General features: G+C 39.7%; 1 protein-coding gene across 1 annotated transcript in view; it reads right to left on the reverse strand.

Annotated features, from left to right (window-relative positions):
* Positions 1 to 219: 219 nt before the first annotated feature.
* The window catches only part of tshr (thyroid stimulating hormone receptor), a 28610-nt gene continuing 935 nt past the window's right edge, over positions 220 to 27894 (reverse strand). The window contains exons 2-10 of the mRNA XM_034075352.1: positions 18519 to 18590; positions 16442 to 16516; positions 10087 to 10161; positions 8545 to 8619; positions 7891 to 7968; positions 7251 to 7319; positions 5755 to 5832; positions 2858 to 3046; positions 220 to 2431 (exon numbers count right to left, since the gene is read on the reverse strand). Coding sequence (XP_033931243.1) covers positions 991 to 2431; positions 2858 to 3046; positions 5755 to 5832; positions 7251 to 7319; positions 7891 to 7968; positions 8545 to 8619; positions 10087 to 10161; positions 16442 to 16516; positions 18519 to 18590 — 2152 coding nt within the window. The 3' untranslated portion in view covers positions 220 to 990. The remainder of the gene's footprint in view (positions 2432 to 2857; positions 3047 to 5754; positions 5833 to 7250; positions 7320 to 7890; positions 7969 to 8544; positions 8620 to 10086; positions 10162 to 16441; positions 16517 to 18518; positions 18591 to 27894) is intronic.

Raw genomic sequence — 27894 nt, forward strand, 5'->3', positions numbered from 1 at the left:
AATGGCTAATAATCCAAATATGTCTTGTGCTTGCTTTTGTAATGGGATGTAAGACTTGTGGTTGGGTTAAGGGCATACCTTACCTCTTTATGCAAACTGTTTTGCTGGATAAATGTGAAAATGTGAAAATATTTGGTTCCATTAACAAACAGTAACAGTTACAACAAGTACACAAATATTTTATGGATTCAAGAAAGTGATACATACATTTGGTGCAGGTACTGTATAGGCAACACAAAAGTATAATTTCAGAGTCAGGTACCATAACCATACTTGTGTGAATGTATTTTTCAGTTTACAGATGAAATACAACCGGTCCCGTTTTCATTCATAAATCCCCAAACACTGTTGTCTAATTACCTCGTATTATTACGGATAATACAATAAGAAAGACTGTGTTTTTACATTTTCAGGATAAAGTTTCCACTGTGGAACAGCACTGAGCCAGCAGGCTGTCCTTGAAGACAATAACAAAGACTGAGAAGGACGCCTCTGAAAGGTCATCATATTGCAGGATAATGAAGTGTTTCAAAAAATCTGTTTTATTTCCTTGTGCTAGACTATGCAGAGATCATTGAAATTAAACTAAATTATTAAAGATACTGAAAAAACAGATTCAATTCATAGTTATATATGTCGGTTTGAGTATTTATCTATTACTATATCTTGTGGTCAAATACAATATCTATACTATCTTTCCTTAGAATAATTGCTGTCCTTCTCTAGCCCGTCCCTCCAAATACAAAGGACTTTGAGTGAGATGAAGTCCGGCTCGCATTTCAGTGACACTTGATATTCTCCAACAACTGGAACCATAAAATCATCACAGCCGAAATGGTCAAAACAGCTGAACTTGGCCTGAAAACTGAAGCAGATAGAAAAGTAGATATTTCTATTAAATATCCAAACAGATCTGTCCACAAACACTTCAAGGCCTCTCCTCTCCCACCTGAACCTGTCTTGCTTTACTCGCTCCAGCTGGTGTTTGTCTCACGTCTTCAGGCTCTGGCTCTCTTCAGGGCTCGTCTGCTGGCAGGTATGTCCGGAGCTCTTCTTCAGGTGGATGGGCGCCTCTTCCTGGCCTCCGCTTCCACCTTTCCTAACCTTATCCTTCTCCCTACGGACCTGAGACGTCCCGCTGCTGCCCTTTGACGACACCGTCTGGCCTCTGAAAAGCTGTGCCCTTTGCTGACAAAGACCCACCTTACTGAGGAGGATGAATACATCCCCTCTGAAGGCCTTAGTGAAGATGGCATAAAGGAATGGGTTTGCACAGGAATTGAGCGGGTAGAAGAGCACCAATAAAATCTTAGAGTTGGAGACTGTGATAAGCGGTCGATCCAGAACGGCTGACATGGCGTAAAAAGAGATCGGAGCCATACATAAGAAGTCAGTAAAGATGAGGACAGCCATGCGCTTGGCAATGTTGGTATCCTTGGATCCAGACCGGTAGTGAGGGTTATGGACTGCGCAGTAGATCTTAAAATAGCATGCGCAAATGACAAGGAAGGCGAGGATGTTGAGGACCAGCACTGACAAGATGAAGATCTGAGACACTGTGGACTGAGTGTCCATTGGGAGACAAATACTGACCTTCTGGTAACTGCTCACCCCGACCAATGGGAGCAGGGCCAGAAGGAGGCAGAAGATCCAGCCGCCTAGCATCACGGCTGCAGCGTGGAGCAGACGCAGCTTACGATCCAAACGCATAGCAAAGGTGATGGCGTACCACCTCTCCAGAGTGATCACCGTCAAGGTGTAGACAGACAACTCGCTGGCGAAGACCGTAAAAAACCCTGCAAGTCCACAACCAGGGCCCGTCTGCCAGTCTATGGCGTGGTTAAAGTACTCTGCTTGCGTGTGGAGGTCTACAGAGGCGATAAGAAGCAAATAAATCCCCATACACAGATCTGCAAAGGCCAAGTGACACATGAGGAAGCGAGAGACCGAGAGCTTGTAGTGACTGGTGAGCAGAACCACGAGCACCACCACATTTCCCAGAACAGCCAGCAGACTCACAAACCACACGGACACTCGCAGGAAGCCAAACCCCATTATGTCCTCACAAGGATTGAACTCATCGGGCTCTGGTACACATTTCACCTCCACTCCCTCCTCACACATCACATAATCGTAAGGACCTTCAAAGTCTTGGCTGGTGTCCTCCTGGGGGTTCTTGAGGGTCTCTCCAAAACCCACATCATCATCTGGCTGACCCCCAAAGTAGGCGTGGTAGTGGAGGCTTCCATGGAAGTCACCTCTCCTCCAGTCCTGCTGGGAGTCTCTGTGGCTTCCGTCACTTGGCTCCTGGTCTGGGATTGTTTCCACAACACCATCCCCTTGGAGGGAAGGCATGCCGAGGGGCCCCACAGAGCGCTTGTGATGTTGGTCGTAGAAAGCAGTGAAGTTACAGAGAATGTACTCGTAAAAGCTGTAAAACACAAACAGATTGAGTCCATCAAGTAATACTCTAGTCCTGTATTAGACAGACATATACAGACCTGGCTTTAACCCTCACTCACGCTAAGTGTCAAATGAACTCATTACAATATATCCAGTTGAAGAAAAGTCTGGCTCAACCTTCTTCCTACAATAACAGCAATGAGTGACACTAATTATGCCAGCACTGTTTGAAGTTATAGGTAAACACGTCGGAGTTGATTCAATCCCTGCCAAAGTCCACACCATACAAGAGCAGCTGCCCTACTCACCGCGATGGATCATCCAAACACACAAAACATTCTATCGGATGCAGTTGGTCTTTCAAGGACAATCTTCTTGAGATGCCTCCACTTTTCTGACTTTCACAAGTACTGTACATTCAAGAACACAAAGTGAATAATTGACGAAAGCTCACCCTCGTTTCTTTTTGAAGTTTTTGAAGCCGCAGCAGTGGCTGGGGTAGGTGAGATTGGCGACGGTGAGGTGCTTAAAGGTTTCGATGGGCGGCAGTTTCTTGAGGGCCCAGGCATCGCGCGCCGTCAGCTTCCGGAGAGAATCCATACCTATGGCTGGCAGGGAGGTGATCCCAGTTAGGGACACGTCTCTTTGGGACAGCAAGGGAATGAAAGAATTAGATGCCTTATTATAGATCTTAACTTCAATGCATGCGATCATTCTTGGCAAAGCCCTATTTTAAGTTTTTCAAGGGTACTTTTTGGGCTAGGAATGATTAAAATCTTGGGGGTCAAAACTAACAGAACTATAAAATACAATATTTCCACAGACTGCAAATGTGTTGCTGTGGTTGGATATAGTGCAAATATTGGATTTCAATTCTGGTTTTTGCTCCAGTAAAACTTTCCACGCAGACATTTCTTGGATACCCTGTACCTTTTTAAATGTTTGGACTTTGCCCTTAAATTGTATTAATGAGGTCACAAATGGGGTTAAGCTGTATCCCCAATACAAGTGATAACATGGCATTTTCTGCACATCCCTCACATGTGAGAATGCACTTAATGGATGCTATTAACTAAGTTGAAATGCTATTCTTTCATCTGACTAACTGAGAGAAGAACCAGCAGTTACCACCCAGCACATCTCTTGAAAAAACGTACTATCAGAAAACCTAGAGGCATACATGATTAGACCAGAGATCTAGATGGATTAAACGACACCCTCCATCTGTTTCCTACACTCAACTGCTCACTCCTTCATCATCTTTTTACACGTGGTTTTTCTTGTAGTTGGCCATCATGCCAAAGCCAGCTCAAGCTCATCGGGCCAAAGACATGCAGGGGATTGACAATCTTATCGACATCCCATGTGATTCCATTATCCGGACATTCCACTTTTCAGCACTGGACAATCGCCCCTTCCAAAGGCCAAGTAGAGTCCAAGTTCTCTTTTGCTTTCTTTAGTTTCCTAACCCATTAAATCTCTAAGTCATTGTATCTGCTGATTAATTCGATTAAATAAAAGAAACAAAAGCCAAACCATTTAATATTTGCTAAGAGCCCCGTTGTTCTTTTTAAGTCCCATTTGCTCTCCCCACTTCTGTGCCCTCTTCTCTTTTTCCTCTCATGGGGCACATTGTGAAAGTCTTCAATAAAAGCAGCACAGACTCTGAGTGTCAGTCTGATTTTGTCATTCCCAGATGTTTAGCTCATGACCTCATGGAGCTGACCTCACTTAGGACATGTTCCCCATTGGAACGGGGGAGGAAGACCTGCACACGAACCCATTTACCTTAGCAGACACTTAACGACAAGATCCATAACAGCAACTGAATAGCCGTGGTAACGGGTTTTGACAATCAAACACCTTATAAAACGCAGACTAAGCCTTAAAATCCTTGAGAATGGCAAAAACGATGACAGTATCAGGGAAATGTCGGAAGTTACTCCGTCCCACGCTTGCACACAATGCGTTTCAGATTTCCTGGTCAAAGACACAGCTGTGGAGGAATGGTTTATACTCTTTGATGATATGCTATCCATTTCGCAGACATGGCTCATCCAGTCTGCACATGATGCGTGAGGAAATTGTTCAAATTTACCTTGACATGGTGTGAATAATGAAATTACCAAACTAGGCCTATTTACTATTAAATGGTATTCGGCTTACAATTTTATTCAAAGCGACTTCAATACTGTAGTCATGACTACGGGAGCAATTTGGGGTTACGTTTCTTGCCCAAGGACACTTCCAACATGTTGACTGATAAATACACTGTTCAAATGGTATGCTATATGTACATTTGAAATAAATAATTGAAGCAGTACTGCTTTCCTTTTTTGCCAAGATTTAAGAAGATGAATCATAGTCTGGCTCCGACAATGTATCAAAATCCACTATCCAACATCTCTGAAGCTCACTAGTTATAACATATCGTGTTCGTGCAAAACCTGATATCAATCATAATCTAACTCTGAAAAAGCAACCGTATTTCCCAAAATGCTCATAACTATTAAAGTGAGATCATAAAACAGGAGTCGCTATAGCCTTAAGAATAAATCAGAAAATCCATGTGTACCTCTAAGGTGAGTTGATCTCACTCAATTGTGCCTTACAGTCAAGATGGCGCCAACAATAACATTTATCCATCTTAAATAGTGAAATTATAAATTCCTTTTGCTACCCAAGCAGCTGTTGATCAGAGTCAGAAGTCAATGATTAAACAGTCTATAAAATAGTGTTTAAGAGGGTATGAATCACTCCTACCATGACAGAAGAGTGCCCATTGTTTTAAAGTCAAACCCAATGGTCAGAAAAATGACTCCCTGGACCAGAAGCACTTTTTTAACAGGAATGTGTTAGAAAAGCTGTAAAAAAGGCATTTTCCATTTCATCTCAGTTTTAGCTACCCTTGGAGTCCTACGCTCCAACGATAGTTGAGGCGATGTTAAAAATGGTACATGATAAAAGTATCACTAAGATTATTAGTCAATTTATTGAACATGTTAGAAACAAAACAAGCAATAATAATAATTATAACAAAGAGAAGTAAAATAGAAAAAACTTTCAAGGTATGAAAAAAAGAAAATAGTTTCCGTCATGTTCAAAAGGGGCAAGGAGATGCTTAAAAACGTTTCTGGTCCTGCCCCCTCTAGCGTACATTGTTTATGAAAAGAAAAGTTTAGGTCATCCAGATGAATCGACAGAGATCTTACAAAATTACACAAAAATGGATGTAACTGAGTTTAGACATGCTCCAGTTAAATACGTATAGGTACTATATGTGAGGTAAGGATTGTGTTTAATTACAGAGTTGCAAGCGGCTCAAATGTCCAAATATCTTCAGGTACTTACAGAAGCAAGGGGCCGCTGATGGTACCCCCAAAAGCCCTTTCATCGATCTTGGTAAGATACTTATTCCTGCGAAGGTCCCTGGACAGGAAAGCACAAATGTACGTTTATTAGGAGAAAGGGTATCCTTCACATTTCAATCAGACCGTGAGAGGTGAGGCATGGCATATTTTTCCAAGCCTCATCACCGCACATTTCTGTTTATTTTCTCTCATTTCAGAAGTGAAACATGACATGATGAAAAAGGTCTCACTCACATTGTTGATTCAAATTAGACAGTATAAGATGTGATGGCGTTTTCCTTAAACACACTGAGCACCCACACTACACCTCTCCCCAAATCCCTTAAATCTAAGACCTGTGAGGGGTGTATTTGTCTTGGTCAGGCAGTGCTGGGATCAGTTCTCCCCTCAGAGCCGAACGAGCTCCAACACAAATACACATGTGTGAAGACTCTGGTATACGACCAATGGCTTAATTAGCCTCTTAAAGGGACCTGAGATGTGTGTAGGTGTTGTAAAAGAAGAGAGGGGTCTTACATTAATAACATTAAAAGCTCATATCCTAAATATGCAGGATTCTGGGCCAGCGGTTGACAGAAAAAAGGAAAATATGTTGCAAAAAAAGAGGGAAAGGAAGCAATGCTTACCTCCACTGTTGTCATGTATCCTACTGAGGCTATTGAGTATATAAGTGTGACATTGATTTCTTCAGGTTTGACACAGATCTAGCATCCAGTGTCTCTGAGAGCATGTGGGAAGGTTACTGTTTCCTGATACCAACTTCTACCAAATCATATTTTCCTATGAAAACTCCAGTGGACTAATCAAGAGTTGGGCTTCTGTCCTTTTTGAGAACATATGAGAAGGCTTGTGGAGACCCAACTGTGATCCCACTGCTTTTGTAGTGCAATTGTGGGAAAGGAAATACACATGCCAGATGTCAGAAATGGTTTAATACAGTCATAAACACTGAGCAACATAATTGTGTGAGAAATTGAAGACCGCTAAATTGACTGAGTTTGGTGTTCCAGTGAAAAATATTTTACCAGATGAAAAAACAAATGGGAGTAAAGAGTTAAATTTTATGAAAACACAAGAGTAAAAACAAAGCAAACAGAAAAGTACCCTTGAATCTAATACACATGTAGCTACACCACTTACACGTTTTATATTATTCTGTGTGATAGTGTGTGTATTAACTAGGTTGTGTATGAAGCTGCTGGGAAAGGTACAAAATGACATTATAGGAAATACTCTAAAGCCTATTTGTTTGTTTGCTAAAAGGTGAGATGATAAGACAAGACCACTTTAATCTTTGTGTGGTTTATATTAAGCTAAAGCCAGTAGCTACTGGCGTTCTTAGCCTGACATGATCAAAGATTAGCAAGATGAATCAATAATATAATTACAAATAACAGATGAAATAGTAACCTATTGCATATCCATAAACTGTTGAGAGGAAGTCGACATAAGTAATGAGTTATGTGAAATACTTACACTTGATCCAGTTTAGTCCCATTGAAGGCATGATTATGGATTTCCCTCAAGCCGTTTCCATACAGCACCCTGGAACAAAACTAAAAAGTTCATACAGTAACATCACAACGAAACAGATATTTCAAACAAACAATCTTTTGAATTGGCATACTTTCCCATGGGCTTATGCCTTATCTGTTTCTGAGACAGATAAGTAGGAGCTGCTTATTTCACTTTCGATGTTGAGGTTTCATCTGTCTGCGCAGTTTTGTGATTTTTCATCCAACATTTTCTATAACATGCTGTTTTGTGGAGTATAATTGCAATGCATCTTCCTTTGCTCCCAAACCTAACCACTTGTATGTGATTGTCAGTGGTCTTCGAGTGTCGGTGTACTTGTTTGCGCTATCTTTGAGAGGTTCAAGTCAGTTCAGTCTTCAGAGGACATGTTTTCAAAAGTGTAATTCTTGCCAATCCACGCAAATTCTAGTGGCTATTTTAGGGTTTGGATTGGATTAGGATGTTCACAATTCATTTAACAACTACAGTTTAAATCAAGTTCACATTTCCCTTATGAATTTTTATAAAAGTGTATGACAGAAACATACATTTAAGCAGTTATTCTCTACATTGTGGATGGATGCTCTTGCAGATATCTTACACTGTCAGCACGTCGCTGGTGATGCCACGGAATGAGTTGGCCGGGATCTCAGTGATGTAGGGATGATCGGCAATTTCGCTGCAAAGGAAGAAACCGAGTAGGGAGGAAATGAAGTGGTGTTGCAAATAAATACCTTTCATTGGAAAGTGGCACAGGGAGAAATAAAGTAATGGATGAATTCTCAAGTATTACGACACAGTGGGAAAATGAATTTAGAGGGAGTTGAGAGGGTGTTGACAGAAAGACGTGAACATGTGAGTGTAGATGTTCATGTCATGCAGAAGGTTTTATACATAAAGGCAGATGTTTATTGACTCAAAAAAGACCAAATCAAATTGCTGAAGGGAAGTGGTCTGTTAGTGGTGGCAATTTCTCATAATTGAAACTACATTTCCCATAATCCCTGTGCAAAGTTGTGTTTCAATCTTGCTTCATGCCTGTCCTTAAATGTAATGCAAACGATGGTCTACATATAGTCGATGGTTGAATTCTTTATCGTTCCTTGAGCAGTATTTAGAAGCCATGTTGGTTCATGGTAACATTAGTAATGGCTTCGAATGAATGTGGCAATGTGTTTACTATGCTACACAAAGCACTTTTTAATTTGCATGAATATTGATTAGTTTGCTTAGTTTAAAAGCTAAAGCAACTCACAGCATGAAGTTCATGTCATTAGAGTGGATGTTGCTCAAGTCAGGGAGGAAGGTAAGGCCGGTATTGAAAATTCCCCTGAATAGCAAGAGGAAGGAAACAGTCAGGACATATCGTAGACACAACAGAGACAAGGTCATTTTGAGATGCAATGAAAAGTGGTATATTATTTTCTTATTAATAATCCTCTGTAGGACTCAATCAGACAACAGTGTAAAGCAAAAGCATAGTGAGTATTGCCTTTACAAAAATAGTCCTTAAGTTTAGTACGCACTACATTTTATAATATCCATCAATTCATTTCAACTATGTCTGCTAAGAAATTAAGTTCCGATAAAACAAAAACAGCTGTCTCAATTACCAGAAGTGGGAAGTAACTATATAGATTTACAAGTACTGTACTTGATACAATTTTGAGGTAAATGGTGTACTTTTACCCCACTACATTTATTTGAACCTTTAGTTACTATACAGATTTGGATTAATGATGTGAAATATAATTGACTCTTAAATCAGACTTTGGAGTAGATTCACAAGCTACCCTGCAGTATACAAAGTCATTCAAACTAGCTGCACCTTTACCAGCTTTACACTTAACACTTCAATACATCAATAATTACAGTCAAGACATGTAATATATATATATTATTCTGAAATGGACCAATCTGCAGAATGACTACTTGCTATTGGTACTTTAAGTATATTTTGATGCTGATACTTTTGTACTTCGATTTGAGTAACATTTGCAGGACTTTTACTTGTAAAAGAGTATTCCTACACGCTGGTAATTCTACTTTATACTTAAGTACAATATCTGTGTACTTCTCCCACCTCTGTCAATTACTCAATGTATTTCCCTAAAAGAAAATATGTTCCCATTATGTTACAGCTTTAAGCATGTGGTTATCATTGTAAAATGAAACAAAAGTACTTGGATAGATGTTGTAAACGATCATAGATTGGGTGAAAAGAAGTATGTTTGGTCTGTAACTTGAGTAAGTTAAGACTATACTTTAATCAGGTACATTACTTATGCAAGTTAAAATAACTCAGTGTGACTTTTCGTTACACATATGACACAAGCAATTATCTCCCGGGTGAAAAACGCGTGTTTGTTTGGCCTATTAATCCATTCACTTTGATTAAAAAGGCGCCAGAAACAAGTTTTCAAAAGCTTACATTTGGGATGAAATGTACTCCTTTGAAAGCATAATTCACAAAACAGTTTTGTTTTATCGGAACATAGTATTTAAGGTTGTTCATTTACTGGCATTTCTCTGGTTACAAGCCAGGGAGTCTCAAAGGACTTATAATAAGTAATAATGAAATCAGGCCAGTTACATTTAATATCTTCTAAAAAGGTTCAGAGTGTGCAGTCACTTCTCTTGCTGATTCTGATAAACACAAAGCTATGAATAGATCACAATGTTAAAATGATTTCCAGACTCAAGCATTTTAAATATAGATCCCTCATCTTTTACTATAATGCTGTCCATATGTGGAATTCAATGACATTCTTTAAAGCATGCAATGAAAAATACTCACAGGTATTTGAGATTTGGGAGATGTTTAAAGGCTTCTGGGTCAATGTAGGTCAGAATTTGTGCATTACGTATTTGTCTGGAGACAAGACAGAAAAAAATAGTCTTCATTAAGGACTTAGAGACATAAAACAACTCATTCAGAGAAAAAGTAAATGACAAAAGTGTGTGTGGTAGACACTATGAAATCATTAGGACACACACTCGGAAACACACTGCTTTAAAACTTGCTGACAGGACAGGGCAAGGTGCATGCCAGTGTGCAAGAGGAGGGAAACTCGGCGCAGACAGCCAGGTCCGGAAGTTGAGTCCAATTAGTGTTTCATTAGTGTGTTTACTCTGGTCCGCCCTGGGCTGGACTGAACACCTCTCTCTCCCTCTGCTGTCTGAGGCCATGGCATGCGCTGCTCTGGATCGTGTGTTCTGGCCCTTCTTCACACACCTGGCAAACCACAGTCAGCCCACCAAACAGATGTGGTCAGGTCAATGGAAGTCACTCAGTGGGAGAGGTTCTTCCTCCCAGGGCTGCTGTACAAAGACTAAAGCTTCACTGCAGGAGTTGAAGGCAGTTTTATCAGCCAATGTAACCAATGACCAATGACATAAAACTCAGAGTGGCAGAACATTAGTTGGCTGAGTTGTTGAAACCCTTTGAACCCAAGAGGGTCGGTCATTCGGTGGGGTTTAGAATTCAATTTTCTTTTACTTGGATTTTCTACTGATAAAGTTTGTGCAAATGTTAGTCATAGTAACTGGTCGGTGGCGTTAACTAAGCAGTCAGAAAAGATCTAACGGCAATGGAATGGAAACGACATATTCTATAAAACGTCCTCAATAACGCAAACATACATGTGTGCTTGTTTGAGGTGGTTTTGGCCGAAAATATTAGATGCGTTCAATGTGATATGGAAAGTCCTATGCCAAATGATTTCTGGCATGGTGAACATTGAACTCACATAGCTGATTAGCTGTTTGTGGTTGGTGATAGAAATGTAACCAAAGTAGATCTTTCTGCTTTTTTGTCTCGTAGATGGCTTTGATGGCAGAGGTGAATTGTTTTTGGTTTGCAAACTCTACTACTTCTACTCTGTTTACTGCCAAATTACAGCACTGCCTAAAGAGCAGCCTACACTGCAAACTGCTCTTCTCTCCAAACCAGTTGATGGGAGGTACCTAATTTGAATTTCTGTTTTGTAACACTTCAAAGTCTTTAGTCTTCCAAAAGACACCTGGTAACTTAACCATTAATTAAGAATGATATTTCTGGCTAATAGACAATATACTCTCTAATTTAAACTACGGTTTGGTCTCCACCAACTCCTTAACACAATATGGCTTTTAAATGGCTGGCTGCTTCACTATGTTCACTAGTCACTAACATAATTAGTTTGCTGTTTGGTGCTGAAAAGGTAGAAAACAGTGTGTTTATGGGGGAAATTAAAGTTATGGGATTAGTTTGCAGGCTGTAAAGCCAAGTCAATCAATTTAAAGACGCTCAAAAGTTCCATAAAGTTGAGGGAAACTGCAGCGTCTGCTAATGATTTGTAGCCAAAGCGACTACTTTTCCATTTGCCATCCAGTTAATTTAAAAATATTGATACAAGCAGCTTTAACTGCCACTCTATTTCAAGTAGTTGACACAAACAAAATGCTGTTCTTGCTGCTGTAAAGATCAAATACATACATTTCGTTGTGATAGGGGATCCTCAAAAATAAACGAAGATTTAAAAACCTTCTCAAACTGTTTATGCCAGCCTGTCCTCCTCCAAAAAATGACCAAATAGGTCGATTATTCAGCACCTTATTACGACCTATAGTCACGTTTTAAAGCTTAGCACCTCTAGTGGTCGTGTAAGAAACAACAATTTGCGGCATAATGCTCCCGTTGATTGCAAACGCTCCGGAGGGTTGTATATTCACTAATAACCCTCTCTGGAAAATCCTAAATTGTAGAATAGTTTGGCTATTAAAATGCTTTTTGATTTGAATTCTAGTGAGAAGTGTATATTACGGTGGCCCTGAAGTGCAAGACACCACAGCATTTCAGAAAACACTACAGCATTTCAGCAAACACCACAGCATTTCACAAAACGCTACAGCATTTCACAAAACGCCACAGCATTTCACAAAACGCTACAGCATTTCACAAAACGCCACAGCATTTCAGAAAACACAACAGCATTTCAGAAAACACAACAGCATTTCAGAAAACACAACAGCATTTCAGAAAACACAACAGCATTTCAGAAAACACAACAGCATTTCAGAAAACACAACAGCATTTCAGAAAACGCCACAGCATTTCAGAAAACACCACAGCATTTCACATTGGACGGAAAGGGTATTCCTTAGGGAGAACACTTCTTGTTTGTGATTGGACAGAGCCAGCCAGAGAAGCACTGCTGTGATTGGTTGTTTTTGCTGCCAGTCAAGAAATGACGCTTCGTGATTGGTCAACACCCGACAGCGAAATATGTCCCAACCCTATGGTCCCAACCATAGACTGTATATTCTTTCACACACACATATGGGTATTGGGCCAAGCGCGACACCGTACTTCCGGTATCCGCCGTTTTAAGCGAGGTGCAAGCAGCCGTAGACCGTCTAGGTGTTGCTAAGCTTCCTGTACTGAATATCATAGTCTATTGCCTTAATCAATATCTAGTCAACTCTAAAATACCACATAAATGCAATGGCATGATAATATTATTGTGACAAGTGGGGTATTCACCTGGTGTTTCCAGAAATTAGACGTAGATGCAGCCAAAATCGACGAAGCCCACTGTAGTTTTTCCATACATCTGCAGGCAGTCTGTAAGGGCTATCCAACCCACACAGCTCTAGTTTACACTGGTAACGACCTAAATCACACCCCTCAAGTCCAGAGATGTAATCCGAAGACATGCAGCGATTTCTTCGGTCGTTAATTCAGAAAAAAAACCTAGTGCGCTCTGCCTGGCTACGTTAGCTAGCTGTTTATATTTGCACCTCCAGGAAAATGGCGTATTTATATATATATATGGCGCATGTTGCATTGTGGGTAGCTCGTGACGTCACTGTGTGTATAAGAATATAAAACATCAAACACATCAGCCGTTAGCACACACTCAGAGCTCACAGCTCCTCATATCTGTTCAGAAACTGGACAAAAGTTAAACATGTACAAACCACAGACTGTCTATGTCATGGTGAATACAGTCGCTGCTTTATTTATGTCTGTTTGACGTTGTTGTGAGTGTGGACGGAGCAGCAACAGGTTAGTTTAGCCTGATGGATCCGATTCCATTCAGAAAACACGCATTTTAAAAGCTTTTCGCCTGCCGTCTTGTTTGCAGACTTGTTAAAGCGTTAATTCATGGTTTTTACTAACCGTTATCAGTATGTAGTTGCTTCGGCATCACTTTGAAACGTGTATTACAATTAAATTACGGTCAAATATGTTTATTTTGTTGTAGTTGGTATCTCCCATAGAATTGACATGGAGATCCGCCCCGCCCCCTCTCCAGCGCCTCTTGTTTGAATGACAGGAGCAAACACAGCTGACAGCCGCAGTGAAACTCGAGCGATTAGAGCGATGCGAATATTGGGTAGTCTACCATAGTATTTACATGGAGATAAGCCCCTTAAAAACCATGAATGAATAAAGCATTAATTCTGTGTTTACTCCTGTCTTTCAAACAAGATGCTGGAGAGGGGGCGGGCCGTATCTCCATGTAAATCCTATCGGAATCAGATCGACCAGGCTAAACTAACCTGTAGTACTTTTAGAATCCACGTCCAGTGGATGTGTAGGATCTATAATTTGATAGATATTACGAAGATGATTTGAGGTCTCGTCAGGAGAACGTTAATATAATACGTCCTTCCGCAGCGTCCATGTAAAGTTGGCGTCAACCCTCATGGGGTGAGGTACAGTATTTCCGGTCTCGACGTTTTCATAATAAAACCGGAAGTATTGCCCTCACTGTCAAATGATTACACAGTGATATATCTGCAGTACTCATCCACTAAAAAACATCAGTTTATCTTTGTTAATTACACAACATTGAATGGTTTAAATTGTGTACAATGCTTTTGTATTTTTAACCTTCGATTCGGAGAAACAAATAGTTTTTTCGGAGTTTAGGGTGGCCGAAGACACTCCACTACCCATAATTCTCAGCTATTGTTTGGGACTACAACATTCGCTTTGCTTGACAAACCCCGTGATTAGTCCTCAAGCTCTGTGATTGGATATTGGAGTGGCAGTGCGCCAAGGTTATGCCGAGCTCTTTGAAATGGAATGAATCCACGGCAGACTATCCAAAACTGGACTCAAACGGGAACCCTCCCCAGAACTACACATATTGTGTTTCACAACATGGTCTATGGCACGTCTCTACTGGGAATTGTAGTTTTAAAAAGACGTTTTCGTATTTCCCATAATTAGAAGTTGCAAGTATTAAACTGTGTACATCCCTGGAGGTTTAGGGGATACGAAACATATTGGTGTTATCAAATGTAAAGGTCCCATGTCATGGCCATATCTACTGATCATAATTCCATTGTTGAGGTATACTAAAATACATTTATATTGTGCAATTTTCCAAACTCACATTGGTTTCTCATACAGCATCTCTGTATAGTATGTGTATTCACTCTCTGTCCTAAACGGCTTGTTGGAGCTCCTGCCCCCCCCCCCCCCCCTCCATGTGAGCCTTTTATTGTGGCCAGCCTAAGGCACACCTGTGCAATAATCATGCTGTCTAATCAGCATCTTGATACCTGTGAGGTGGGATGGATTATCTCGGCAAAGGAGAAGTGCTCACGATCAGAGTTTTTCAGATTTGTGAACAATATTTGAGAGAAATGGTTATTTTGTGTATATAGAAAATGTTTTAGATCTTTGAGTTCATCTCATGAAAAATGGGAGAAAAAACAAAAGTGTTGCATTTATATTTTTGTTCAGTGTATATCAAACTATAGATCCTACACATCCACTTTTCCAGAGAGCGGTATTTGTGAATATACGACCCTCCGGAGCGTTTGCAGTCAACAGGAGCACTAGAGGTCGAAAACTTTAAAACGTTATTATAGGTTGTAATAAGCGCTTGAACAATTGACCTATTTGGTCGTAATAAGGGCTTGAACAATCGACCTTTGGTCATATGAGTTGGAGGACTTGTTGGTTTATGCATAGGTTGATCATTAGTGGACTCACATCATTTGCCATTAGATGAGCAAGACTGAGATTTAACTATATAAAAAAAGTTCACATCTTTCTAGTAAAAAAACAGGAATTCCAGACACTGCCGGTTTTACTTGGTGGTGGTATGATACAAACTTTATCCAGCCCTCTCTGAATTTCTGGGCTCAGACTGCAGTCTTTAGATCCACAGCTGCTGTCGGCCTCAAGCCTCCAACAGGAAGCAGAGCATTAATTTGTGTCTGACCCTGAAGGAAACCTGAGAGAGATGCCATTATCTGATGTATGGCACTACACCACACCAATCAGTGGCAAATAGGCCCCAGAGATCCAAAATACACCCCCAGAACACTGATACAACCCTCAGCTCGCAGCTTGAATTATTGTTTCTGTCTGTATTTCGCCGTCTGGAATTCGGCACCTAATAAGTAGAGACCAAAAGGAAGGATAATTAAGATGAAATTGACAGGCAAATGATACACACACACCCATAGAGGCATGTCAAATACATTTCTGTCGCTGTTAATCCCAGCTACCGTGTCAAACTGCTATACATGTCCACATTCGATGCTGTAATTGAAGAGTGGAAACAAATAGCATACACACAAACACTGTTGTAACTTGGAACAAATCATTCTCATGGGCAGGAAGTCTTATAATATATGAACTGCTAGGAGGTGTTCTGCTGGAAAGTGTGTGGTCCACCCGGAGACTCAGCCATAAATCTCTATCCCATAATTGAGAATAAAGTGCACCTTGCTAGCCTTTCTTTCCCCTGAGCTACCTTAACAAGAGCTGGAGCATGAGGAAGACGAGGAGAGAATCCAAATACTGGCTTTTGTTCGGCCTCTACTTCTCTGTTTATACCAAGCTCAGTAATAATGCTGCAGATCAAATCAAATTGAATTGTTTCGCATCTAATTCAGAGAAACAATTGCCACAACAGGGTCAGTGTTCGTCAATTTCTTAAATGCGAGTGAGTCTAAACAGCTCTGATAAGGAGCTAAGTGTGCAACACACCACTAAAATAAGCTTCTAATCTTTTTCCTCTTTGCTTCCATTTGCTGCTGGCATGGTTAAAAAAACAAGCATTTGTTTCTCTCCTGAGAGCAAATGAAACAGCTTAATCAACGAGGATCGATAAAAAGCGTGCCATTTTCCTTTAGTTACTCACATGTGGGTGATTTTCTTCAGGCTGTGAAACGAGTGCCTCTCCAACCTCTGCAGCGTCACGTCCACCGATATATATCTGAAAGGAATGCACAGAGCTTATACCAAATCTTAAGTACACAAGGCGTTGTAATATCAAAATTATGATGTTTTTTCAACCATCTGTCTTACATGGTGAAATATAATGTTTTTATAAATGAGTGTGTGGCTCTGATTCTACAGCCTGCAACTCTTTATATTATCAACCCGATGTGCCTAAAGCCTCGAACCTCATGGGTAATTTTTAGGAATTCACCTCACATATACATTACCTATTCATCAGTCACTCTGCTTCCATTTGTTATTACTTGGTAACAAGTATGCTTTTTAAATAAACCATGAACTTAGCACTCAACGAAACTTAGAAATGACTAGAAAAAAAACAAATATTCTGTTTATAGTTATAGGTATTACAGGCACTTAACAAAAAATACATGTTGGCAAACTAAACAGAGAAAAAATTGTGTTTGAAAATTTAGCAGCCATTTTGTTGTATATTATACTATGCACTCTGTCTGAAGAGCAAACAAAAGCCTCTTTCACACCAAGTACTTTGCCGTACTTAGTTCCCAGCACTTAGTTCCCAGCACTTAGTACCCCCATGGAACTAAGAGCCAATCGCGTTCACACCGGAATAAGTTCCCTGAGGGAAGATTACGCAAATGAAGCCGCTGACGTCACTTATTCTTCTTCTGCTTTGGGTTTACTGGCAGGCCGCAGACAACTTCACGGGGTATACTGCCACCTGAAGTCCCCGGCCGAAAGTCCCCGGAGTTGGCGACTGGCTTCAGTAGAAGCTGCTGGGACTCCCAGCAGCTTCTACTGAAGCCTTCTGAGTAAATCGCCAGAACGCCGACACCTCCTCATCACTCCACCGCTCCACCGCTCCCATGTTTTTTTGTGTGTTGCCATAAGTTATTCTCTCTCCGTTGGTGCGCAGGGCTGATGCTAATAATGCTAATGCCAGCAAATCCAAAGGCGGCTTCAAAAAACTTTTCAGAGTTTTACGGGGCGTGGTTTGCAATTCGCCCAGCCAATCAGAAATTGGTACTTTTTTTCTCTCCCACCTCTCTAGCAGGCACTAAAAATGTGGGTAAAAGTTCTCTGAACTAAGTTCTCTTTTTGGTGTGAACGCAATAGGTGGTACTATCCTGGGGAGAAAAAAGTACCAATTTCGATTGGCTGGGCGAATTGCAAACCACGCCCCGTAAAACTCTGAAAAGTTTTGTGAAGCCGCCATTGTATTTGCTGGCATTAGCATTATTAGCATTAGCCCCGCGCACCAACGGAGAGAGAATAACTTATGGCAACACCAAAAAAAACATGGGAGCGGTGGAGTGATGAGGAGGTGTTGGCATTCTGGCGATTTACTCGTCAGGTGACAGTATACGCCGTGAAGTTGTTTGCGGCCTGCCAGTAAACCCAAATCAGAAGAAGAAGTGACGTCAGCGACTTCATTTGCGTAATCTTCCCTCAAGGAACTTATTCCGGTGTGAACGCGATCTATACTTAGTTCCATGGGGGTACTAAGCGCTGGCACTAAGTGCTGGGCACTAAGTACGGCAAAGTACTTGGTGTGAAAGCGGCTCTTGTGGCTGTTTAAGGCTTACTGAAAACGTTTTATCCCTTCATGCATGACTTGGGCACAGACAACGGACTCAGCAGCTGGGGATCAAGTGTATATCTTACCTTTACACAGAGACTACACCTCTACTGGGATTATAATCACCACACACCCAAAAACGCTCTGCTGGAATATAGTAGCCAATGTCTAAGCCCAGCTGTGGTTGAAGGACCAACATTCCTATTGAAGGAAAGCATTAGCGCTTCCAGCTGTGATTAAGAGCCAGCGATGATACTAACCAGAGAGCATATCAGCTGCTTGGGTGGGAGACAGAAATTCCCATTTTTTTAAGCAAAGCAGTTGAAAAGGCAACAGGTGGATGAGAGCCAATGTGAAGGTGTTTTTTTTTAGAATAGCAGTTAATGAAAAGTGTACCAGCCTTGAATGTAATAAAGCCACTGAATAAATTGCCACTCACATCCATGAGATGTTGACCAGGTAGGCAAAGGCGTCTGCTGGCACTGATGTCAGGCGGGTCTCAAAAAGCCATCTGGTTGGAAAATAATGACGGACCTTTTAGTTGTCACAAACACATTTTACACTGATGTTATATTTGACATTTTTAAAAGGAAGTAATAGACATGCTGCCAAATATGCTTATTAGATTTCTTGCAGAGTGGCAAATGAGAAGGCCACTCTCACATCTGTGTGTACCTAGAGCCAGCTGCCAATTAGCTTAACTTAGCGTAGCATAAAAATGACCCAAAGTTTCCCCAAAGGTAACAACATTTCTTTAGCAGCACCACATTAATTATCAAAAACAACTTAAATTGTATTTTTGTTACATCTGTGATGACAATATATAATTGTTTTATGAATTGCAATGTGCCAGGCTATTTTCTGGAGTACTTCCTGGAGTCTCTGCTGGTTCCTTTGCATTGCTCTTGGCCAAGTAATAATCAGCTCCATAACTCCTCGTCAAATGACCAGTTTATGTTTTTACACCTCCGTTTTTGTAAGGACAAGACAAATTTAGATTTAGCTTTATGGATGTGGGTGTGGATGTTTTGTATTGTTGGAAAGAGCAAGGCTAGCATCTTCCTCCCATTTTAAGTCTTAATGCTAAGCTAACCGTCTCTTGGTCGTTGCTTCATATTCAGCTTGAATTGGTATATTAAGCAGCACCTTCATATAAAATAAAAAAAGTTTAATTGTGTTTGTTTTATCTTTAAAAGAAGGAAGTGTCATGCTATTTCTGGTCTGGAGCACTTCCTGAAGTCTCAACTGGTTGACTTACAATTGCTCATGGCCAATAGTCATCCCCATAACTCCAGTTGATTTTTTCACACTTGTACAAATTTAGATTTAGCTTGATGTAAGTGGATCTAGCGGTCCAGCTAGGTCGATTTTGTTATCATTGGAAAGAGCAAGGCTAACTTTTCCCTCCTGTTTCAAGTCTTTAAGCTTACCATCTCTTGGTTGTTGCTTCATATTCAACAAAAATATATTTTTTAATGTAAGTGATTTTGTTATCATAATGTAAATTGAACATTTAGAATGTCTGTCAAATGTCCAATAATTCAAGACAAAAATAAATCTAAAAGTAACAGAAGAGCAAAAGAGAAAGGCTGATAAAGTGGGTCAATTTCAGAGTCCGATCAAAGGTTTATTCAAAGCACATGGTGAAACAGACCCCCGGAACATGGGAAAAAACAAAGCCTTGGATCTGACTGGACCTGCGCTGGCAGCCAAATCAAACAATGTCTGGGTCTGTTTAGGACCATGTTTCAGAAATGAAGGTTGGGACCTTAACGTGTTATCCAAATGGACCTCCACAGTGTTGTCCCACAGTCGCACTGAAAAAGGGAATCTTTTTATATAACATGATCTATAGTCCTGCACTTGACACAAGTCAAATCTGTTAGCTTGTTGCTGTTTCTGAATGAATGGAGGAGACATTTTTGTAAGAATTAAAAAAAAATGTTTCAAGATAAATAGTTTAACCTTTTTGGAGATAGGCTCTTTCTTGCTAAGAACTAAATGAGAAGATAAATACTACCCACATAACAAAAAAGATGGTTGGCTTATTTAGCTTAGCATAAAGGCTAAAAGCATGGTAAACGGCAAATCTAGCTTTTGCCAATGAACCCTTATGTTGTGTTCGGGTCTCCCGTGATCCGTTTCAAGTCAAAATTATATAGTAACGCTCTAGTTTTTTTAATTATCGGAACAAGGCTTCATGATATCCTCCACAGCAGCTATATAAACACTACAAAACTGATTTTGACAATTTTAGCCAAGTCTGAAGGTCTCTAAAAAAGAAAGTGTATAATTTGGTGTTCGGGTCTGCGAAGACCCAGCAGAATTGTTGTGGGTGACTCAGGGTCAAATTTGGTCCAATCAAGATTAATCTTTGACTTTAGACATTTTGAGTTTTTCATCCAACTCCCACAAACTAAAGTAAGCTAGAATAGAACTCGGACCTTTGCTATGGTCGTTTCCAATGGTGAAAAATAATGTGTATTTGTAGAATGTAGCAGATCTGCTTCAAGATTAAATTGGTTATTCCTTGGCCCACACTAATCTGTTCCTTGGCTGAAGTAATAAGCGTATCTCCCAAAATGTTTTGAGAAAATTGTTGGCATTTTTACCTAGCTGGTCAAAACGTGTTATTTCTTTGCTGTGATCAAGCTACATATTTTGTTGTGTTGGATATGGGAATCACAACAGAGTAATAGAGAAAAGAGATTAAGATGGTGGTCACATGTGTTGATGTCATATTGAACTCCGGGGCCACCCCGCAGCAGAGTATACATTCAGAGCTTGTTCCATGTATACATTTGGAATCAGGTTCGTAACGGTGACTCAGCCTATATCCGTGACCGTCTTTAGGCACCTTTGGTTGATCAGGGGAACAATAGACTAATTCAGAGGCTGAGATCTGGCCCATGAGACTGAATCATGGGGGGTTTTAGTCAGTAGACATGGAAGCACAGCAACCTGAATGCATTCTGACAAACTCAAACAAACAGAGTGACACAGAGCAGACCCTGACACCAAACACCCCAGTCAGATTTGCGCTGGTTCACCACCGCACACAAACCCAAATAACCAGCAGGCATTTTCTCTAGGGAGCGCGGAGAGAACACCAACAAGCCCATCTCGAGAGCTCGAGGAGAAAATTACTCCCCCAATTTGTCATTTTGGATTGAAACCTGAGAAAATAAACGGTTGGGAATTGAGTTTGAAGTGGGGAGAAGCCACATAATTCATGATACGGCCTGCATTTGATTGACAACATAGCTGTGTTTACCATGGGCTTTTGATGTGTAAAGGTCTGTGGTGACTGGAAGAGAGGGTCATTTACATATTCTGATGCACAGTGAACCTGCAGTGTGATTCAATGTAAACTTCTATCAGTAGCAATGCTTTAATGTCTTCTCAGTCAGAATGATTGGATATGCATTATAAATCAAACAGTTGAATTACATTTTTACAAGATTATACTTGTTATTTTTATAAAAACGCAAGATAATTATAGCAGAATGTGAAGTTACAGTCACGATTTCCATTACCCAAATCATCGTACAAATGAATATGTGGGGAAACTGTCAGTATTTCCAGTAATCTCAGCTCCAGCTCATCATGTTCAACGTCCCTCTTATTTTACAATTAATCCCAGTGCTCATCTGTTAACATTCAGGAACCAGCATTGGGGTTTCTCTCTTTGGTCGGTTTTATAGATGAGAGGTCGAGGGACGACAAAAATAACCAGTTATCTCATGTTTAAACTCCAATTAAAAAATGCTGAGGTTATTGAAAGACTGAAGCTGCTGTGTTTTCCCGTCTTTCCCCTTGAAGTCTTTTTTCCTCTTAATTATTCTCAAATGGAGCTCTCCGGGTGTTTGAGAAATGTGCTGTAAAAGGTAAATATTGTATTTGAATGCATCGTCCAGACATTACATGTCACTTGTTAGACGCTTTTATCCAAAGGACCAGACGCAGTCGGGTGTCACGCTACGCAGGTTTTTAAGCGCGGCTGTGCTTTCCTTTCCACCTCTCTGACTCCCAGTGACACATGGAGTAACCTCCACAAGTACACAAAGGACTCCAATCTTTAAGTGTCCACACATGCACACATACATACAGGCGTCTGCTTTGCATTTTGTTTTTTGAATACAACACGCAGTCTCATATTTACTAAATATTTTAACGAAACTCTTATGTTAATAAAATGCTTTGCCGATGGGACATTTTCAAAAATATTGTATTGATAGAGTAGGAATATTAAAGCAATTTGAGAGCACTGACCTCTACCCATGTTGAAACAAAGTTTTAAAAGGTAGTCGTTTGGGAATAAAGCATATTTGCTTTCTGGCAGGCAGTTAGCTGAGAAGATAGCATGCTAATATTTATACGCTAAATATAGTTAAAGAGCCAGCAACCAGCTTCATTTAGCTTATCTTAGTACACAGACTGCAAACAGGTGGTAACAGCTAGCCCAGCTTTGTCCAAAGGTAGGTCATTTTGCCTTTTAACACATCAATAGGTAGCACATTAATACTTAATGGAGAGCAGCAGGTATGAGTCTTAAAACCAATACATTAGTTAGGATTTTAGCTAACGTGCAGAAAGTCATTGGTTTTTGATTGGGTTATATGTCTGAAAAAAGGTTTAAGGTTAACACAAATGTTTTTGTTCTATGACATTGATGTTGAAGTCATGCGCCTGTGATGTAATTTATTTGATAGAAAAACTATGGCTTTTACTTTATAGAACCTACAATATTGTTTTCATTTGTGAAGATTATCTTTCTGGACAAAACTTTTAAGTATCACAAACTTTGTTTTGCCACAAGACATTTTTTCTGCAATAATCAAAAATCCCCAAATCCCATAAAAAAAGACATACTCTAAACCTGCAGCACTATCTAATGTGCTTAATCCATACAGTAAGCAACGTTTAAAAACAACAAATTGGCGCTTTTACAATGCTTTCTGTACTTGACTGTGCACTCTCCAAAACAAAACCTGGAATCTTCATGGCTAAGTAAGAGACATTAATTCTGGCCTAGCTGGCATCAGTGGAACTGAACTGGGCTTCATTCCTCATTGTGTGAACAACTAAATCTCCCTCATGCCTCATTTGCTAGAAGATCCCGCTTAATACACAGTCTATGTTGGAGCTATATATCTCTTTATATTATTTAATAGTTTAACATTTATTTTCTCGCTGTTTATAGTGTTTATTGTAAATATATTCTTAGTTAGTGTCATAAGTTAAAGTAGTTTCTATGCTTTTATTTTGAAGACATGTTTGGGCACTGGGTGATTAGAGCACCTGGTGTAATTGTATTGGAGACAGGTGGGTGGTGGGCAAACGTTTTTTTTTACCAGGGTTTTCCAACCACAAGAAAGGAAAGGCTTAAAGGAACCAACCATAGGAAACCTGTTCATTGTCAATTATATTAATACATGCAAAACAGAGATTCTTGTCTGGACATGGATCATTCCCCTGCGTAAGATCTGCCAACCCAGTCTCACAAAAAAACGTGTAATAACTACGTTGGTCCACAACGTAGGACGTAGTATTTCTACAAAAACGCCTCTGAAATTGTAAGATCCCTATGGTTTTTTTCACCATTCATTCCAATGGCTGGCGTCTATGTCACGTGATCTTCACATTTCTCCCTGCAGAAAAAAAAACATGGCCGAACTTCATTTTATTCTCGGTGTAAAATGCCTATTTAAAGTTACTTTGGCCATTAAAATGCGTTTTGATGTCATTTGATGCGAGAAATATGAGTTGTTATTTCAGATTATGTGTACAGTGGATGTACATGATCTTTAGTTTTCTAGTTATTACGAAGATTACTTCAGGAAATGGTGTCAATACAACGTTTTCATTGTTACCAAGGTGGTTGCTAGAGACGCTGCTATCGATATTATTTCTGTTATGTTGTGTAACTGTTTAATGGTGTTATCTTTATTGCTACCCCATTCTCCGTCAAAGTATAGTGTTGTTCCACAGCGCAAACGTATTAGTTTAACAAAATCCGCATCTAAAATGGTGCAGAAAGGTTATTTTCTAGACAAACATGAGGAACTGCCGCCAACACTGGAAACGTGACGTGGATCATAAATATATCAGCCATTAAACAACATCTTACATTTCTTTTCACACAATAGGTCTCCTTGCAGTATCAACACTAATTCGGCTGACTTTTATATTTGATCCAATTGGTAGATAGGCTGTATTTACACCATAAAGGTGCACAGCTGATATAAAGGGACACCTAGTGGTTAAAGCATATTATTGAATTTCATTATTTTTATTATTAGATATTAATAGAATCCCTATAAAGTATGTTCATTACTCGTTATTCTCTAGTAATAGTTCATTAAAGACTGTATATAATGACTATTTTGCACATCCCTTTTAAGATTTCAAGATTTTCTAAGGTTTATTGACATATCATATTCACAAACGGTGTAGTTATGCAATTAATGTAACACTTTGTGTATACCTCCAGCAATGTTAACTATGTTGAAGCACTTATTTTAACTGATATTATACACATGTATTATACTCTTATAAGATGTATGTAGATATTATAAGAAATGTGCAGAATATGACAATTTAATGGTGGAGGTACACAAATATTGAAAGATGTCTTGTGATGCACTGTTGAGGAACCTGTGACCCAAGTTTTTCATCTCCGACCTTGTCAGGTATTGAACAATCAATAAATAAAGAACACAGAATTATGAAATATAAAACACAGAATGTGTGTGATTATACTAAATGATTTACAAATAAACACCACTGCATATTTACAACTATACACATGCTGATGTAACGCAAATGTTTCCAACTTGGGATCAATAAAGTACATCTTATCTTAAGATGATTGATGGCTACTGCCATATTTGCAAAATGTGCCTCTGAACCTTGACAAGTGCATGTTTCAGGCTCATCAATGAACAACAGGAGGGGTCACAAACATAAGACCAGCTGTTAAATAAAGCTCTTCTGACCTTAGCTGTCGTGTGGGTATATTAATGCTGCCCATTATGGGCACAAGCAATTTTCACCCATTTATTAATTATATGTTTTAAATTTGAGTGTTCCTATCCCCTAAACCTCCAGGGATGTACACAGTTTAATACTGGCAACTTCTTATTATGGGAAATACGAAAACGTCTTTTAAAACTACAACTCCCAGTAGAGACGTGCCATAGATAGAGAACATGTTGCGAAACAGAATTGCCAGCATGTGTAGTTCTGGGGACGGGGTGGGGAGGGGGGGGACGCGGTGGACCCGTTCAAATCCAGTTTTGGACAGTCTGCCGTGGTTCCATCCCATTTCAAGTGCTGTTCGACGCTCTGCACACTCTCCAATCACAGAGCTTGAGGACTATCACGGGGTTTGTCAAGCGAAGCGGAGAGAATACTTACTTCCGGGTGTAATATTCTGTAAAGCAAATGAGCTGCTCCGACCCTCGGTCCTGACGGACTCCAACTTGTGTTTATTAATCAAACAAATAAATAAACACAAGGATAAGTATGTGTTATTGTTGAGTAAATTGAGAATTGCACAGGGGAAAATAACGTATCTATTGTGGTGATTGACATTATTCACCCACGGATCTATGGGTTAGGGTATTGTTCTGCACGGACATTTTAGTGAGCCGGACTTCCTGTCTCCGCCGGTCTTCACTTCCCGGGCATGAAGCTGTTTACATGTGTTTTGAGATGCTAAATAAAAGTCTAGCTTGTACCTTTGATACCCCGCCTCCGACTCCCATCTCTCGGCACCACACTATGCCACAATTTTAGATGCGGATTTTGTTAAACTAATACGTTTGCGCTGTGGACCAACACTATACATTGACGGGGAAGGGGGTAGCAATAAAGATAACACCATTTTACACAACATAACAGAAATAATATTGATAGCAGCGTCCCTAGCAACCACCTTGGTAACAATGAAAACGTTGTATAGACACAATTTCTTGAAGTAATCTTCGTAATAACTATCAAACTAAAGATCATGTACATCCACTGCACACATAATCTGAAATAACAACTCATATTTCTCGCATCAAATGACATCAAAAGGCATTTTAATCGCCAAACTAACCTTAAAATAGGCATTTTCCACCGAGAATAAAACGAATGTCGGCCATGTTTTTTTTTTCTGCAGGGAGAAATGTGAAGATCACGTGACATAGACGCCAGCCATTGGAATGAATGGTGAAAAAAAACGTAGGGATCCTACAATTTCAGAGGCGTTTTTGTAGAAATACTACGTCCTACGTTGTGGACCAACGTAGTTATTACACGTTTTTTTATGAGACTGGGTTGGATCTGCTAACTACTGCCTCAGCTATTATTTTAAGTTAATTATCTGTTTTATTTCTATATGATTTTGGCCGCTACAGTCTATTTTGGGCTTATTTGGCAGGTATATTTTATCATTAGCTTGGTGGCATGCTTTCATGTCTATCTATCTTTCTGGAGGGCTCTGGGTAAACTGGGCAGGAATGTGAGGAAGTCTAAGGGGACATCGGGGCATGTGGTCAAGTGAATTGGGTCAGTGATCGGGAGATAATTTTATGTGATGGGTGCTTTTTGAGGCAATTCAAAGTGGATGGAGGGGTATTCTGATAAACTGTAAAAGGAATGATCATTATCATAACACAGCGCAGGACATTTGTGAGCCCCACATGAGTGATTCGGAGAAATGTTTGTGTAAGAGAATCAAAGAGAAAAGTATTTTAAATTCTAGAAAAAGCCCAATTTTTATTTAATGGAAATACCCCCTTCTACCTCCTTGAGTTCTATGTTTCCACACATGCGGTCAAGTCCCTCTAAAGGGCATGTGTTTCCATCACTCAAGGCCGCTCGCTCTCTGTTGCATCATCTTTGTCTTGGACTTGAGCAATTTAGGATTTGTAGAAGCCCTGCTACATTTTTCAGACTCGACCCCGACATATTACATAATGGCGGCTCCCAGGGAATTATGACGCATTCTTTAGTTTTAGGGTATCAAGAAGGCAGATTGCAGACTTAACAGCTGTTAGTTATACATTTTTTTTTTTACAATTCTGTTGTTTTTTTGGCCAACTGCTAACAGAATCCTAAGCATTTTAGTTATAACAAGGTTTTTTATTTAAGATTTGTCAGTTCTTTTTTTAGTATATGAGTTAAAGGTGTTAGGCCTTGGATACAATTAACTTTCTGTTATTCTCCCATTTACACCGTATATCACTGTAAATTGCACAGATTTGAATTGGATACAAATATGCAATATAAAGATGCCATATTGCACTCTTGTAAATTGCAATGCTTATCATAATTTTCGGACATTTTATAGTTTAAGCATTAATTCTAACTGATAAGTTGATCCTCAAAAAGTGCCAATTATTACGATAATCAACTTATCGTTAGAGTAATCATCAAAGCATGTCACTACTGTATATGGACATTTCCTTTTAGTTATTTTTTTACCTGAATACATAGAATGTGTGTTTTGGACTGACACAACAAGACATGTAAAGACCTCTACTTGGACTTTTATAAATTGTGATGGACATTTTTACTATTTTCTGACAATTTATCGACCAAAACTATTCTTTAAAAATTATTTTACAGATTAATGTCTAATGGAAATGATTAATTGTTCAATACCCAATTCTTATATACAATATATAACTTGCATCTCTAATGGCAACAAATTATTACCGTGCTGTCATAATGATGTTACTGCAAAGATTTATTTTTTAAGGAGTGGGCATAGTGTGATCCAGTTCACTTTATTTAGTGTGTCTGATAGCTGTCGAATAGAATGA

This window comes from Pseudochaenichthys georgianus, chromosome 24, assembly GCF_902827115.2.
Source record: "Pseudochaenichthys georgianus chromosome 24, fPseGeo1.2, whole genome shotgun sequence".
Taxonomy (NCBI): domain Eukaryota; kingdom Metazoa; phylum Chordata; class Actinopteri; order Perciformes; family Channichthyidae; genus Pseudochaenichthys; species Pseudochaenichthys georgianus.